The following is a 16,249-nucleotide window of genomic DNA, read 5'->3' as shown; positions in this document are numbered from 1 at the left end:
ACAATACTGTGCGATATCATGTTTACATTCTGAACATTAAAGTTGCATAAGTATCTGTAGAAAACCCCTCACTTGTTCCTATAATTATCACACAAGTTTTACAAGTAGATTTTGTACAATTTATGAGGAATCTGTGCAAAATTCAGATTAATGACAGGTATTATGCAAGTGAATCAACTCGAATTCCTTTCCTGGCAATTGTATTGGTTCAACACGAAATTATGCTTTAGAGTCGATTCGTTGAGTGACACGGAACAGGTACACTGAGTTAAGTACATACATGACTATCGTGTGTTTATAACTGGTGTTCGAATACATGTCTGTCTCTCTGTTCATACATCAATTGACGTAGCACGTGCAGCCTTGCAGGATTCCCAGGCCAATCTACCTGGATTTCAAGCTGGTCACAATGTCGGATTTCCCGTCAAATGACAAACCATGTTGTGTAGTCTAGGATTATAACTCATTTTGAACGGACATACATGTTTTATTTTTATATTGTGTATTGTTTGTTCAGATAACAAGCCGTGCTTTACATATACATTGTTTTAATCAATATATACTTTCAAGAACGTTTTTATCTCAACAATTAAGTGGTTAGTTTTCCTACGAAAGAAATGCTGTTTACTAAAAAAATTAATTCGGGATAGGGAGCACACATTATTAGAATGGTTAGGAATTTAAAATTTGCGCGCGCTACTTTTGAGTTTTGTAAATAACCCCCGATAACATAAATCGCGATGTCACAACCTCGGGGTCACGGTATTACAACAGAGCACAATAATCACATCCAACCAGTCATACAGCAACAGCTACGCGTTTTATTTTTATTTTTGGTTCTACTTCATCGTTTCACCTACAATTGAATAGAGGCAGCCATACTTGTTCCATTGAGGTTAGTATCAACGTTTTTTGTAAAAGTAGTGTTTTGTACATCTTTAAATATATTGTGTTCATAACACGAGTTTCAGTTCCTAGGTGTTTATCTCTGTCACGGTGTGAACGCAGCGGGAGAGAAAACGTATCACATATATAATGCAGTAGTTTAGTGGCAGGACGGCATTGAAATTTCAGGAAAAATTGACCAACACATATTAAAATTCGAGTAAACCTAGACATATGAACCGAGATTAAATATGACGTAGGATGCATTATTTGCTAATCGTTAACTTTAAAACTAATAAAAATAACTAGACGTAGATATGGAACTTCCTTGGCAGTATTAACTTATTTTTATTGCGAGTATCACGCTAGTTGGTTACATTCAAATGTAGATGTTCGTACTTGTCACATTTAGGACGGTGACATTACCGTAATTAATGCTGTTGTTAAAGGCGGGAAATTACATATCACGTGATCTAATGGTTCAATGTTTCCAGCTCGTGTCAGTTTAGTAACAATTCAACGAGATATTCTGTTACTGTTTATAGACGTTCTACTACAGTGTGCTCGCATACCGATAAATCAATTGACGCAGTGAAAAATACTCACTCCATGATGCAATTTCCTTGTCAGAAATTCCACACAAAAAATGGTCAAATCAGTTTCCACTTCATCGGTTAAGGTTTTCAATTTGAGTTTTGTAAACAGCCCCTCATATATATAAATCATGATGTCACGACCACGGTATAACAACATAGCACAGTAATCACATCGAACCAGTCATATAGCAATAGATACGCGCACTGGATTTCAAAAAAGCTCGAGGTATTTTATCTTTGGTACCCTCTCATTCAGGTTAGTATCAGCGTCATAGAGAATGTTTAATGAATGTAATCGAATCCCTCCCGTCCTAGCAATTGCATGTGTTTGACAGGGAATTATTATCCAAAGCTGGTGTGCCAGAGGGATGGAGCACGGTCCGAATCGTTATGTGACACGGAACAGGTGTTCTGAAATATAGTATGTTTAAAACTCGTGCTAAGTGCATATCTGTACATCACTAAATATACATCTATGTACGCGGCGATAAATAGACACTGCAGCTTTGTCAGGAACAGCTGGTCAAATCAATTTCTGCATTTGCATAAGTCCAGTCCGACAGTATTCAGCGGTTAATGTTTAAACAAATGTTTATCTACAAGGAATATGCGTGTATTTTTGTTTTGGCCATTCGTGATAGCAAGACCACTGTATATTAATAATAAAGCATTTAGTCACATATAGAGGCCAAGTTATTACATTTCTCACTCGCATTTCATTTATCACGATTTTTACTTACAGTTTTTCGCAATATTACTGAAAATCGTGATATATATTTTTTTTTATTTCACACTGAAACAATCAAAATCGTGTGTTTACAACTAATGTTGAAAAACATTTCTGTTTCTCTGTACATAGATCAATTGACGTAGAACGTGCAGTCATGCATGATTCCCTGGCCAACATGGATTTCAAGCTGGTCACAATGTCGGTTTTCCCGCCAAATCACAAACCACGTTGTGTAGTCCAAGAAAATATAGGTCATTTTAGACGGAGATACTAGTATATACAATGTTTTATTTTCATATTCTGTAATGCGCAATATTTTGTTCAGACAACAAGCAGTTATCTACATATATACTGATTCAATCATATTTAAGACTTTCAAGAACGTTTTTATCTCAAGAACTAAGTAGTTAGTTTTTCAATGAAAAAAATGCTGTTTACTAAAATCAATTCGTAATAGGGAGCACACATTATTAGAAGGTTAAGAATTTCAAATTTGCGCGCGTTACTTGAGAGTTTTGTAAATAATCCCCGATAGACATAAGTCGTGACGTCACAACATAGGGGTCACGATATTACCACAGAGTACAGTAATGACATCCAACCAGTCACACAGCAACAACTACACGTTTTATTTTTATCTTTGGTTCTACTTCCTTCAAACGTTCATTCTTGCATCTACAATTGAATAGAGGCAGTCATATACGTTTTATAGAGGTTAGTTGCAATGTTTTTGTAAAAGTAACTTGTGTTTCAGTTCATATTTTTTTCATCTCTGTGAACGCAGCAGGAAATAAAACGTATCACATGATGCATTTGATTACGAGTACCACTGCTAACTGGTCACATTCAAAAGTAGTACTTGTCGCATTTCGGTCGGTCACATTACCGTAATTAATGTTGTTGTAAAAGACGGGAAATTCAATGTCACGTGATCCAATGTTTCAACGTTTTCAGCTTGCGTCAGTTTAGTAACAATTAAACGAAATATTCTGCTACTGTTTATAGTTGTTCATCTTAAGTTTGCTCACATACCGAAGAATAAATGGACGCTGTGAAAAATACTCATCTCGTGGCACAATGACCTTGTCAGAAATTCCACAAAAAAAATGGTCAAAATCGGTTTCCACTTTATCGGTTACGATTATCAAATTTGAGTTTTGTAAACAACCGCTGATAGATAAAAATCATGATGTCACACGACCACGGTATAACAACAGAGCACGGTAATCACATCGAAGCAGTCATAGAGCAATAGACACGCGCACTATATTTCACAATAGCTCGAGGTATGTTATCGTTGGTACCCCCTCATTCAGGTCACCGTCATAGACAATGTTTAATGAATGTGATCTAATCCCTCCCGTCCTAGCAATTTTATTTGTTCAACAGTGAAATATTATCCTAGGCAGGTGTGACAGAGGGATAGAGCACGGTCCGAATCGTTAAGTGATACGGAACAGGTATTCTGAAATACTGTATGTCTAAAACTAGTGCTAAGTGTATATCTGTGCATCACTGAGTATACATCTATGCACGCGGCGATACATATGCATCACGTGATTTTAGTCCGACAGTGTTCAGTGGTTAATATTTGAAAACAAGGTGTTTATCTACAAAAAATATGCGCGTATTTGTTAGGCAATTCGTGATAGTGACACCACCTTATTAGAAGTAACGCGACGAATTCGGCGCAAACAAACCAATATTTCCAATTCAAATAATATCAATTCATATTTGTGCATCGCTCTGCGTGTAAATAAATGAACGCGTAGGAAAATACAAACCACGTGATGCAGTGGCCTAGTCAGAAAATCCACGAAAAATTCGCGCGTTTTATTTGAGAGAGTTTTGTAAACAACCCCCAATAGACATAACTCATGATGTCACAACCTGTGGGTCACGGTATAACAACAGAGCACGGTAATTGCATCCAGTCATGATACAACAACAGCTACACGCATGGATATTACAAAAGCTTGAGTTATTTTAGAGTTGTGTCACAAAGTTGTAAGCGTTTTCTTGTTTGCGCTCTCGTAGAAGAAAACATTCAGGGCACACAATATAGTTGTAGATCAACGTCATTTATTGTGAAAACATTCAGGGCACACAATATAGTTGTAGATCAACGCCATTTATTGTGAAGGTTTCAATCGGTAGATACAGTAGACATACGGTAGTTGCTACGTGACAGCCTCACGACTACACCTGGAGGTGCATGTCGTTGGACAACAACGACTAGCCAAGACGACGGACCGACGATGACAATCTCGAATAAAATCACTCCCGTTCTATTATAGGGAAGGGTCCCGTGGTATTCATAATGTACTTAGATTGGTCATAGCAAGCAGTCCAGTCGACATGTAAATATCATTGTAATTGATAAACTGTGCGTATATTAGTTGTATTGAGCGTCCGTTAATAATGGAGTAATTCGCAATCAATTCCAAAGTAATAACACATCTCAAGAAAATTGAAAGTTAGGTAACGCTTGGTAAGCTTTTCAAAATAAACGAGAATAGAATGGACTTCACGGTATCCTTATATGTGGTTTGGTATTATTTGAGTTTATCTCAGACTGATGACAGTTTGTTCAACCTAATTATAATGTTCGTTGTTGGGCACTACAAGCAAAGCTACTTGTTTTGTTCTGCCTTCTTCATCTGACAGTATATTATTCAACTTGAAATCAAAATTATTTCTAATCATAATACATTCTCCTTTACTGTGTGATGAACCATAGGAATAATACATTTTGCCGTTCCATTGTTTTGATATCCGTACCTCCGATTCTTTAATACAATATGTTTCAACAATATTATCTAGTTACAGTCAACCTAGCATTGTTATCCTTTTTAAGTTGTTCCTAAAGCCCCTTACATTTAGCGATAAGAGCCCAAATGAGAATTCTGCAAAAATTCCAAATATGGAAAACTCCCCATATCTCATCAAATAAACGACAAAATCACCCACAACCATGGTAGTGGATGGAAAAACATGCCAGAAATAAGAAAACAGAAAAAATATAATAAATTATACACGCAAACCATGTTGACCAATAACAACTTTCATAATTTGTAAATCTGTCCGTTGGATATCTGATTAACATGGTGGTTTTTCGCCATATTCGATGTGCATCAATTTACCATCCACACCTTTATATAGCAGTATCTCAGGGACCTGCGGTGGAATAAATATTTTCCTATCAGACAGCCAGCAGAAGATAGAAAAGTGTTCAAGAATTTTTTTTTCTGCATTTTTTTGTTACAAGCAGGCATCTATGCTAAATCACGTTCTTATATAGTAAGGTTTCACGTCAGGGGCGATGCCATTTTTTGTCCATTTTTTGTCAAAAAAACAAACATTTGTGGGTCAAAATTCTAAAATAGTCCAATCCTATTAGGATGCATATCATTGTACTGTTGACGAGTGGAGTTCAAAATATATAGTTTGACCTATTATTGACCTTGCGTTACGTCACAATGACCGAAAATGTGAAAGGGTCAACGCACTTTTCGTGAAGGGCAAATGCATTCAATCTTATATAATCGTCCGATTTTGACAATTTTGGTATTTAATTATATGTTTTCTTGCATAAAAAAGCTAGTATGACAACTTTCTTAGACCATTATACCAGTCGTAGGTATGGAAATACAATTAAGTCACATAAGATGGGTATTAACAATGATTATTACATCAAAATTATCACATCATAATTTGCCTTTGTTACATCAAGCACATTAATTATATATATAAAAATATATAAATTTTATTCAGAGATGGTGGTGGTTTGCTGCTGTTTTGAAACATTTAATGTTTTTGACGAATCTCAGTACAAAGGAAGTAACACGTAGTAGGTGTTGGGAGTCACAGTGCAAGTTTATATCGATAATGCTAGTGATGTTAGGCGGGTATTCTGTCTCAATCGGGTGAAAACTAGCATTCGTTTTTTTTTTTTTATTTGAGTTGATGATTGGTCATGCGATCCGTACATTGGTTCGAGAGGTAGAGATGTCACTTGCGTTCGCCCATGATTTACAGTGTGCTCCAAAGATTCCATATCAAATAGTTCCCATTTTGGCCAAGTATCGCCGTTGGTTATTTATTTCGGTCCGTGCCACCATAGTTGTGATTCGTCCAATTAATTCTTTAGGAGATATACCCTGAGTAGGTATGTCCACAGGGTTTTGCGTAGTAGGAATATATTTGTATCCTTGTTTGAACGAATTAATTTCCTTGGCTCAGTTTTTTTGCAAATACATCTTGCTTTCCCCTTCCATACACCCAATGTAAGGTAATTTTTGACTCTGATCAAGGTGGTTAGTGATTGTGTATTTATTCTACAGTGATTTCGTTACAAATTGGCTTAGTCGTGTGGCGATGACATCTAATATTTGACGGTTAATTAGTGCGACTTTGGATTTTGCGAAAACAAGCGCAGTTGATCGTCTGATACTAGATAAATCGCACCACCGTAAGCCTTTTACGAGGCACCTGAGAAGGCGTGTATTTCTACGTTGGTGACGTTGTTCGAGAAATAACGTATGGAGATATTAATGTTGGTGACTTGGTTTAGGTCTTCAGCAAGGGCGCTGTTTTGCTGCTGCCAACTTGGATAAGTACAGTCCAGTTTTACTACGTTTTACGGATTTTATGGTTTTGTGTGATTATCTTCATTGGATTCCTCGTTTATGTTAAGTATTAGTGCAACTTCTTGGTTTGTTGATGTTCGTCTATATATTTGTGTTGCCGTGAATTCTGTCCAAAACGTTTTTCACATGACGCCCATGCTGAAATCGCCACATTGTCCATTACTCATTACCATATGAATAGAAGCAAGTTTTTCCGCGTACCACCTGTTGCAGATAATTGTTTCTGACACTGCTTGATAAATTGCAACTCTGGACATGTCGTCACGAATCGTTTATAACACACTACAGTTACTAAAACTACGCAAGCAACATTTCGCAAATCTAACACACCATGTTATACAAACCACTAAAGATAATTCCATCTGGAGACAACGTTGTCGACGAGCGGGATCGCATATTAGGCACCCAATTACTGTTCACTTGACTATACGTCCGATTTCGGACAACCAAGTTATTGTTGTTCCTAGATTATCTGCATTAGTTCAACTATCTGGGTTTAATACCACTGTACATGAGCCATATGATGCTAATATTATTCCTGTTATTTACAACGTTTTTTCTGCTGAACATTATCGTTATCGTCGCAAATCTGGAAATTTCGGAGTGGACTCTACCAATTTGACCTCTATTGACCTACAGCACACATCCCGATCGAAGTTTATGTCAGAGTTAAAATGTGGATTATTAAATTCTCGTTCAGTTAGGAATAAATCGTGTGCATTAAATGAGATGATCTTATATCATGATTTGGATTATTTATTTCTCACGGAAACATGGCTGAAAGGTGATGTCAGTGACGGACCTGTCGTCGTTGAGTTGACTCCAAGTGGCTTTAAGTGTAGACAGTTTCCTCGTCTTACAGGTGCTGGAGGTGGTATCGCCATCGTTCATAAAACTACCGCAAAAGTAAATACATCGTGCTCGCAAACATTTTCATCGTTTGAGTGGTTAGAGATCACTGTTGATTCAAAACATGGACGTATTAGGTACATTCTCATGTACCGCCCACCTCCCAGTTTTTCTAATAAACTGACATTTAATGGATTTTTATCGGATTTCTCGGATCTTCTAGACATTTACGTTTTGGATACTACACCAATCGTCTACCTTGGAGATTTTAACATTCATTTTAATAAGCCAGACAATCGTGACACCTGCAGATTTCTGGAACTTTTAAAAATGCATGATTTAGTGCAGCTAGTAGACAAACCTACCCATCGTTCTGGTAACATTTTGGATTTAATTATTACCCGTGAGAATATTGTGTTATCATTGGAAGTGAATCAGGCCGCAGCAATCTCTGATCACTATCCCATTTTCTTTAGTTTGTCAAATCATCATGATAATACATCAAATCGTACCAAAATTACTTATCGCTGCTTCAAGAACTTTGATAGGGATAATTTCGCATCTGATCTACTCGAATCTGGGTGTACTAGAACAGTTGACCAGGTAGATTCTACAGCTAAGTTACGTATTTTCAACACTGCTGTATCGGAAACGCTTGACAAACATGCCCCCATGACTGAGAAGACTGTTCACGTTCGTGTGGCCGAGCCGTGGATAAATGTTGATATTTACCACGCCCGCACTGAACGCCGTAAAGCTGAACGGACGTGGCGGCGAACTGGTTTAACTGTCCATCGCCAAATCTACAAATCTAAACGAAATAAAGTTAATGATCTTATTGATGTATCACGTAGGAGTTATTTCGCTGACAAGATCGCGGATTGTAATGGTGACCAAAGAAAACTGTTTTCCATCGTAAATGGTCTTCTAGGCTCGACAAATAATTTGAATGCGTTGCCGATTCACGATAACAAAATAAAATTAGCGAATCGTTTTAGCATGTTTTTCGTGGATAAGATTAAGAAAATCAACCAAGGACTAAATCTAAACCGTTTTAACGAACTGCACAAGTTCTCTGGTGATGAATTGAAATGTTTTGAACCAGCCACGGAGGATGAAATAATTAAAATTATAAAAAAAATCGTCGTCGGTTTCGTGCGATTTGGACTGTTTACCCACTAATATATTAAAAGATGAAAAGATCCTTTCTATCCTGCTTTCACCTATAACAGATATCATAAATGAATCACTTCGCACTGGAAGTGTTCCTGAGAAAATGAAATGTGCGCTGATTAAACCTCTGCTCAAGAAAGCATCGTTGGATTCAAACATGCTGAAAAATTATCGACCGATTTCTAATTTGTCTTTTATATCTAAAGTCCTTGAACGTGTCGTTGCATCCAGAGTGAAACAACATTTAGAGAATTATTCGTTGTATGAAGAGTTTCAATCAGCGTATCGGACCGCACATAGCACTGAAACGGCTCTTTTGCGGGTCGCTAACGATGTACTATGCAGTATTGATAATTCTAAGAATTCAGTTGCTCTCGTACTTTTGGATCTTTCAGCCGCTTTTGATACTGTGAATCACAGGATTCTCATCGATAGGTTGAGATCAAATTTTGGTTTAAATGGTCTCATCATCAAATGGTTTGAGTCGTATTTGAGTAACCGCATTCAAAAAGTGAAAATTGGAAATGTATTTTCTGATATGACGTCTATATTAGAAACCGGTGTTCCACAGGGCTCCGTCTTAGGGCCATTATTGTTCTCAATGTACATGCGTCCATTGGGCGAGTTATTGCGACGTCACGGCGTAAAATATCATTTTTACGCCGATGGGCGTAAAATATCATTTTTACGCCGATGACACACAGATTTATTTATCGGTTTCTGAAGATGATCAAATTCGCGCCCGGGTGATACTTCAGACATGTATTCAAGACGTTAGCGATTGGATGTCTTGTAATTTCCTACTTTTGAATGTGTCGAAAACTGAATTTGTGTGCATGTCGTCTCGGAGATTCTCACAAGACTCGTGTCCTTTGTCTAGTATCGCAATTGGTGAAGAATTGGTTAGTGCTTCGTCAAGTGCTAGAAACTTAGGTGTCTTGTTTGATTCGCAGCTATCTATGGAAACACACATTTCTACTATTTGTAGATCTGGATATTCCCATCTAAGAAATATTAATCGTATTCGTAAATCATTATCCCAATCTGATACTGAAAAGTTGGTACATGCATTCATATCTTCTCGCTTAGACAGCTGTAATTCATTATTGTCTGGTCTCCCTGTAACTAAGATAAAACCTCTTATTCGTGTACAAAATGCAGCAGCCCGCCTTGTCACTCGTGCTCGAAAATATGACCACATTACAGACATTTTTATTAAACTTCATTGGTTACCAGTTGTACAAAGAATCAATTTCAAATTACTTTTACTAGTGTATAAATCTTTGTATGGTTTTGCCCCAAATTATCTATGTGAATTAATCGAATTTTATGTACCTAGTCGTAGTTTAAGATCTGAATCAAAGTTTCTTATTAAAACTCGTCAGGTGTGTAGTAAAAAGTCCAAGGTGTTATACAAAGACCGTGCTTTTGAAAATTTAGGTCCTAAACTTTTTAATGAATTACCTCTGTCTGTTCGTTCTAGTCCTTCAGTAGACATTTTTAAATCCAGACTGAAAACGCACTTATTTAAATGTGCTTTTAATATTTGACTGATTGTTTATTGTATCAGCGCCTTTGATCTTCATATGTTGGAATTGTTGCGCTTAATTAAATAAAGTTATTATTATTATTATTATTATTATCTTATTCCATACAATTAATAGTTCACTAGTGATTAGCTTATCCCATTTATGGTTGGACAGCCACAGAGTTTGTATCAATAGTTTAGCTTGAATAAGTACCGGAGTATATAATCCCATGTGATAAGACATTTCGTAAATTTGCGGTCATGGATCTGCAGAAAAGCTTTGTTTATATCTGCAGTCACTGCAATACAAATCTGATTAGTATTGACGTCAGGCCACTTAAAAGTGGTTGACCGACCTGGTTTGTCCATTGCTTGACGACGCACTGCAATCGTAACCTATTTACTTATGGGTGTGGTGGAACTGTCGCGTTTAATTTAACGGTGTGGCAAATACTGTCCGTTTGTTTGGTTATCATTGATGACTTAACCCTTGACGAGTTGATCTGCAATTATACTATTGTAGACGAGAATAAGTTTAGCGGGTAATTTCTGTAACATGTTGCGGGTGTGTGCATATGCAGACGCTAGTGGGTAGTGGGTAGTGGGTAGTGGGAAGTTAGTGGGTAGTGCTGCATGATGTTCTTTCCATGGTAGTTTAGCTACAAATCGACCGACTTTCCGGGTTAAATTTTGCTTTGTATAATGTTGACACTGTTTATCGTGGGTGGGCATAGCATCGGGAGCTGAGATTGTTTTGTTTATCACGATATTTTCCAAATCCAAGTGTGATGTTAACTTTTTATCTAGCTGTTCTTTGGTATATTTCATCGCTATGAGATAGAAAGTTTGTATGTGAGTACTTCATTGTTTACCAGTGTGCATATGTTCCAAAAGTAAATAGCAGAGAGGACTCAACTGCTACAGACCCATTGCCGCGGATACTGTATTACTTGAGATTGAGTTCTTCACTGCACACAAGGTAATTTTCGCATCAAGAGACTTTGCGAAATAATGAGTGATGAAACTGTGATTGACGCCTTTGCCAAAAAGTATCGTAGCTAACACTTGTTTCCCGTTTTAACAGCATTCTACGCTGTGTGAGGTCGGGTTTTTATCTGGCTTTGTCTGTCTTGAGATGAATCAGGTGAAGTGTGCACACTAAATGTATTAGTCAGGATGGAATTCTGAAAAAAAGACTCTAGAAATGAGATGAGACCATGACTCTTGGTAGAATATGCCAACCTATATAAATTGATTCACATACCCCTCAGGTTTATAGATTGGCTGTTTGTTTTAATCTAGCCCTCCATTTAATGGCATTATCGTATCAATAGGCCTCGAATATATACATTGTGACTCTAAAAATTAATTTCTACCATATATAGTTACTGAGATATTCAGTTTATCTACCAGGAGGTAATTTCATGGCGGCCATTTTGAAATCCAAGATGGCGTAAAAAAAACGAAATTCTCGGATGCCAACACCTTTTTTTATGAACCTGAGGAGTATGAGAATCAATTTATATATTCTACCAAGAGTCAGGACATTGGCTACTTCCAGAAAAATAATTGAATTGTCAAAACTTGATTTGGTGATGCGATACAGACTTGCAGATGTCTATGACCTTCCTGCTTCTGAAGAGAAATATCTTTTGAATTGTTACAGAAATTTTGAGCGTCAGAATTCTGAACTAGCTGACATGGAAGGAGAAATTGATGGCACTATATTTTGTTTCTGCCATGTGATAGAAGAATTGCAAAGAGGCTTATATAAAGGAGAGGTCTATTCTCTGAAGACTGCGTGGGACCGATACTGCCAACTGCTTACAGACAAGGATGTGACCAAGCTCGTATCATAGTCAAAATTTCAAAGATTGAATAAGACGGTATCTAAAAGGAAATGTTGAATTTGTACATCCTCTTGATCCACATGAACACATTCTGGTGTTTCCACCTTTATCATCTGGGGCTGCTATTCAACTTTTGAATGCATCATCAGATTTCCAATTTTCAGAGGATAAAAAATACTGTCCCATTCTGACATTGATCCTGAAATCCTGAGCATCTGGACACAGTGTGATTGGAGGTATAGACAACAATAATACTGAAAAGTTGTTCCCAAAAGCTTATAGCTGTTGCGACTTATGTGTGTCAAAGACATAGAAGAAAATTGACCACTGGGTCCTAACATGATGGAACAATATGAAAAGAATGACAAGATATTTGCTCCAGTCCACAGATATGATGTAATATGGAGAGTAATCAAACGTTGCATGGACACACCAGAACATCTTGGTCTGGAATACACTATCATCACATTTGATGAACAGCTTTATTGCAAAGCAAATATTCTCCAATGGCTCAAACTAAGACAATGCAAGAAATTGGCGATGATGCTTAACTTTGCAAAGGCCATAGGACAACATATGGAAGATTCAGGGTTGAAAGATGTTTGGGTCAATGCTGGAGTATTTGGGGAGAATACATCTGACAAGATTGTTGGAAAGATCTGGAACCGTACTATCAGAGCACATAAGCTCACACTGGATGCTTTGTGGAGGTGCTTGTGGCCTGCATTTGAAGAATGGGTGAGAGGAAGTGGACTTCCTCTTGATCCAAGTAACATGCAATCCGTCAAAAGCATAGGGACAGGATTCTGTAGCAAGGATGCAGATAAGACCACACAAGGAACCAATGATTTACTAGCTCCACTTGAGAAGCTCTATGATGTTCTACACGAATATGACAAAATCAAAGAAGATAATCCTACATATACCTTTTGGCGTCAATAAATATAAATAGTGTCTATACTCCTGCGATTCATACAGGCCCTCCGTACAGGTAATTGGAAACTCTTCCTTCCATACTTTTCACCGTATAACCACACAAATTACACCAGATGGGGAAGCATATTTCTGGCAGATGCAAAGCAACTTGAAACACATGCTCCATTTGTGTACGATGGTTTCATGAAAGGTGATTTTGTGGTGAAGGAGACACAGCATCAATTCAACATGATTCCAGACGATCAAGGATTGGAACATATCAACAAAATTGGTGAAATAGCTGGTGGTTTGGTTGGAATCACCAGAAGTGATGGAGCACGCGAATTTTGGAGTTTGGCCAACAATCAAAGAAGTCAGCTTGCCAAATGTACTTGGGCCTTGTTTGGATTGAAACCAGATGAAATGGATGACTGTTGTGAGTTTGATCACAAGGATCTTGGCTCTTCCAGGCTGAGTCGTGATGAGAATGATGTAAAAAAACTAATGGACGAGTTTCAGTCTCATCATATCTTTACACGTGAGTCTTCAGCTTTACTTAGCATAACAAGTGGTGATGTTGCCACAGAAGACATCTCAAATTTCCCACTTGGAGCTCCAAAAAGGGCCAAGGAGTTTCTGGATAACTTTATCAAAGACCGGCTTACGGAAAAAAATATTAGTTTTCATAAAGTTCTACACAAGAATAAATGTAAAACCTTTGCATCTTTGTTTGAAATATCAGTAGCTGTTGACAAGCGCCAGACAACACAAATCAAGACAGATTGGGACCTTTTTCATAGGCTTGTTGTTTCTGTAGAATCAAGCCGTGAAGTGAACCTTGATGACATTCGTCAGAAAGAGTTGATCCCTTTTCCACTTTCACGGGCCAACATTGATGGGTCGCTAAGATCAACAAATAAGTCACAACTGAGTCACATCGTTGAGAAAGGAAACATATAATGCTCTCTTCCAGTGTCTTAAAAACAAGTATGCACTGTCATTGATGGGATAGCATTAGTTCATGTGATAGGAAAGCCACATCAGTGTAGAACCTTTGGTGATTTAGCAGATACCATCATCCAGTCTGTTTGTTCACATTTCTCAATACCAGTGTCGATGTCATTTTTGATCAATATGGAGCACTATTAAATCAGGAACAAGAACAAAACGAGGATGAGGAGTCAAGCCTATTAGGTTAATTGAGGACCGTATTGTAAAATTGCCCAGTAATTGGAATAACTACTTGGCATTGGAAAATAACAAAAACAATTTGGTAAACTTCCTGTCTATAGAACTGAGCAAGATTGATCCTGGAAGTGGTTGTGAACTGATAGTGAGTGGCGGATTCCAAGACTGCCAGACAACTGTAACATCAAATAACAACCATGATGTCGCCACTCTTAAGTCTCCACACGAAGAAGCAGACATGAGAATAATTCTGCATACCCATGAAGCTGTGTCTTGTGGTTATGAGCCTATTATTATAGTTGTTGCCTGAGATACAGATGTCTTCGTTCTACTAGTGGCATTCCAGGATAAAATTCACAGAGCAGAAGTGTGGATTAAAAGTGGTACTAGTTACAAACCAAAGTTTGTTGCTGTACATAAGATTGACCTTCCTAACCAAGTTAAATCTAGTTTCATTGTCTTTCATTCCATTACTGGCACAGAAACAACATCATAATTTTCTGGCATTGGCAAAATATCAGCGTGGAAAGTTTTCTGTGCAGATGAAAATGCAAAGCTCTTGAAAGACATTGGTAATGAACAATTGATTAGTCATGTTGTTCAGTCTAATGCAGAACAGTTTGTTTGTAGACTGTACGAACCTTCTTCCTCGGTCAGCAGCATCCAGTTGTTGAGGTCACGAATGTTCCGAAAAACCTTGAAGCCTTACCACCTACTCTTGATGCTCTGTTGATGCACATCCATCGAGCTAACTTTCAAGCATTTGTATGGCATAATGCATTGGTTACACAACCTAATCTACCAAGTCCAGAAATAAGTGGTTGGAAGATGGAAAGTGGAAGGTTAATTCCAATAATGATGAAGCAAGTTGGCATTTGAAGAGATTATCTTCAAGTGACGAGATGTGGGTGTACACAATCAGGGCTGCAATGTAGAGGTAGACAGTGTCGATGCACTAAGTCTGGTCTTTGCTGTACTGCTGCATGCACATGTACAAATTCCATTGTAGCTGATAAAGGCTGGTGTCAAAATCCATACAAGGATGATAACTGATAAAAGCTGTTATATGAGTCGAATGACATAAGCAATGACATATCAAGACACGATGAATTGCATCAATGTAGTTTAATGTAGATTAGTTGTTGTTTCATTATGTGCTGAAATTTTACACTTCCCATAGCTTATTATGCATTATGTTGGTTTTGCATGTTGTTTTGCATCAGTTATTGGTAGTGATGACAAATAAAAATAAAAACAAGGAATGAAAATATACTTCCGAAATATACATTATTGGGTATTTACATTTACATCAATTAAAACACTATTACTTTATGCATACATCTAATTTGAATCTAGAAAAAGTGTACTCAAAATCTTGATCATGTTGTTTTGAGTAATATCTACTTAATGTATTCAATAAATAGTTTGAAATTTATTGTAAAACAGCTTAATTTTGCTTTTATGTTGATTTTTATGATTCCATTCAATCTGTGGGCACCAAAACAATACAATTTGGCACCAAAAACACCTTTCTATCTATTATAGTTTCCAAGATATGACATTTTACAACTTTCAATATGTTATTATGGCGTCCATTTTGAAATCCAAGATGGCAGCCCAAAAAAGAAAATTCCCGGATGTCAACATCATTTTTTATCAACGTGAGGGGTATATGCATTCATTTATATAGGTTGGTATATTCTACCCAGAGTCATGGTCACATTCAATATTTTTGATAAATTCATCCTGACTATATACTCACTATAGACGCGCGTTTAGAATCAGATGTAGTTAAATCTAGTGTCCAAGTACAAGCATGTGTTATGTTTACCCTTGCATCGTTTACAAGTGTACTTCGAATGACATCTGGTGACTTTCTGGTGACC

The 16,249-nt window shown here is 37.2% G+C and overlaps 1 protein-coding gene across 1 annotated transcript; it reads left to right on the top strand.

Moving 5' to 3' along the window:
• Positions 1-7,115: 7,115 nt before the first annotated feature.
• LOC146746095 (uncharacterized) lies at positions 7,116-8,891 on the top strand. The gene has a single exon (XM_085498963.1). It carries the CDS (start codon positions 7,116-7,118, stop codon positions 8,889-8,891), a length of 1,776 nt encoding a protein of 591 aa, XP_085355089.1.
• The last annotated feature ends 7,358 nt before the right edge of the window (positions 8,892-16,249 follow it).

The sequence above is a fragment of the Saccoglossus kowalevskii genome, chromosome 5 (assembly GCF_978046115.1).
Source record: "Saccoglossus kowalevskii chromosome 5, keSacKowa6.1, whole genome shotgun sequence".
Taxonomy (NCBI): domain Eukaryota; kingdom Metazoa; phylum Hemichordata; class Enteropneusta; family Harrimaniidae; genus Saccoglossus; species Saccoglossus kowalevskii.
Note: the sequence above shows the minus strand (reverse complement) of the source record. Positions and strands in the feature narration are given on the sequence as shown.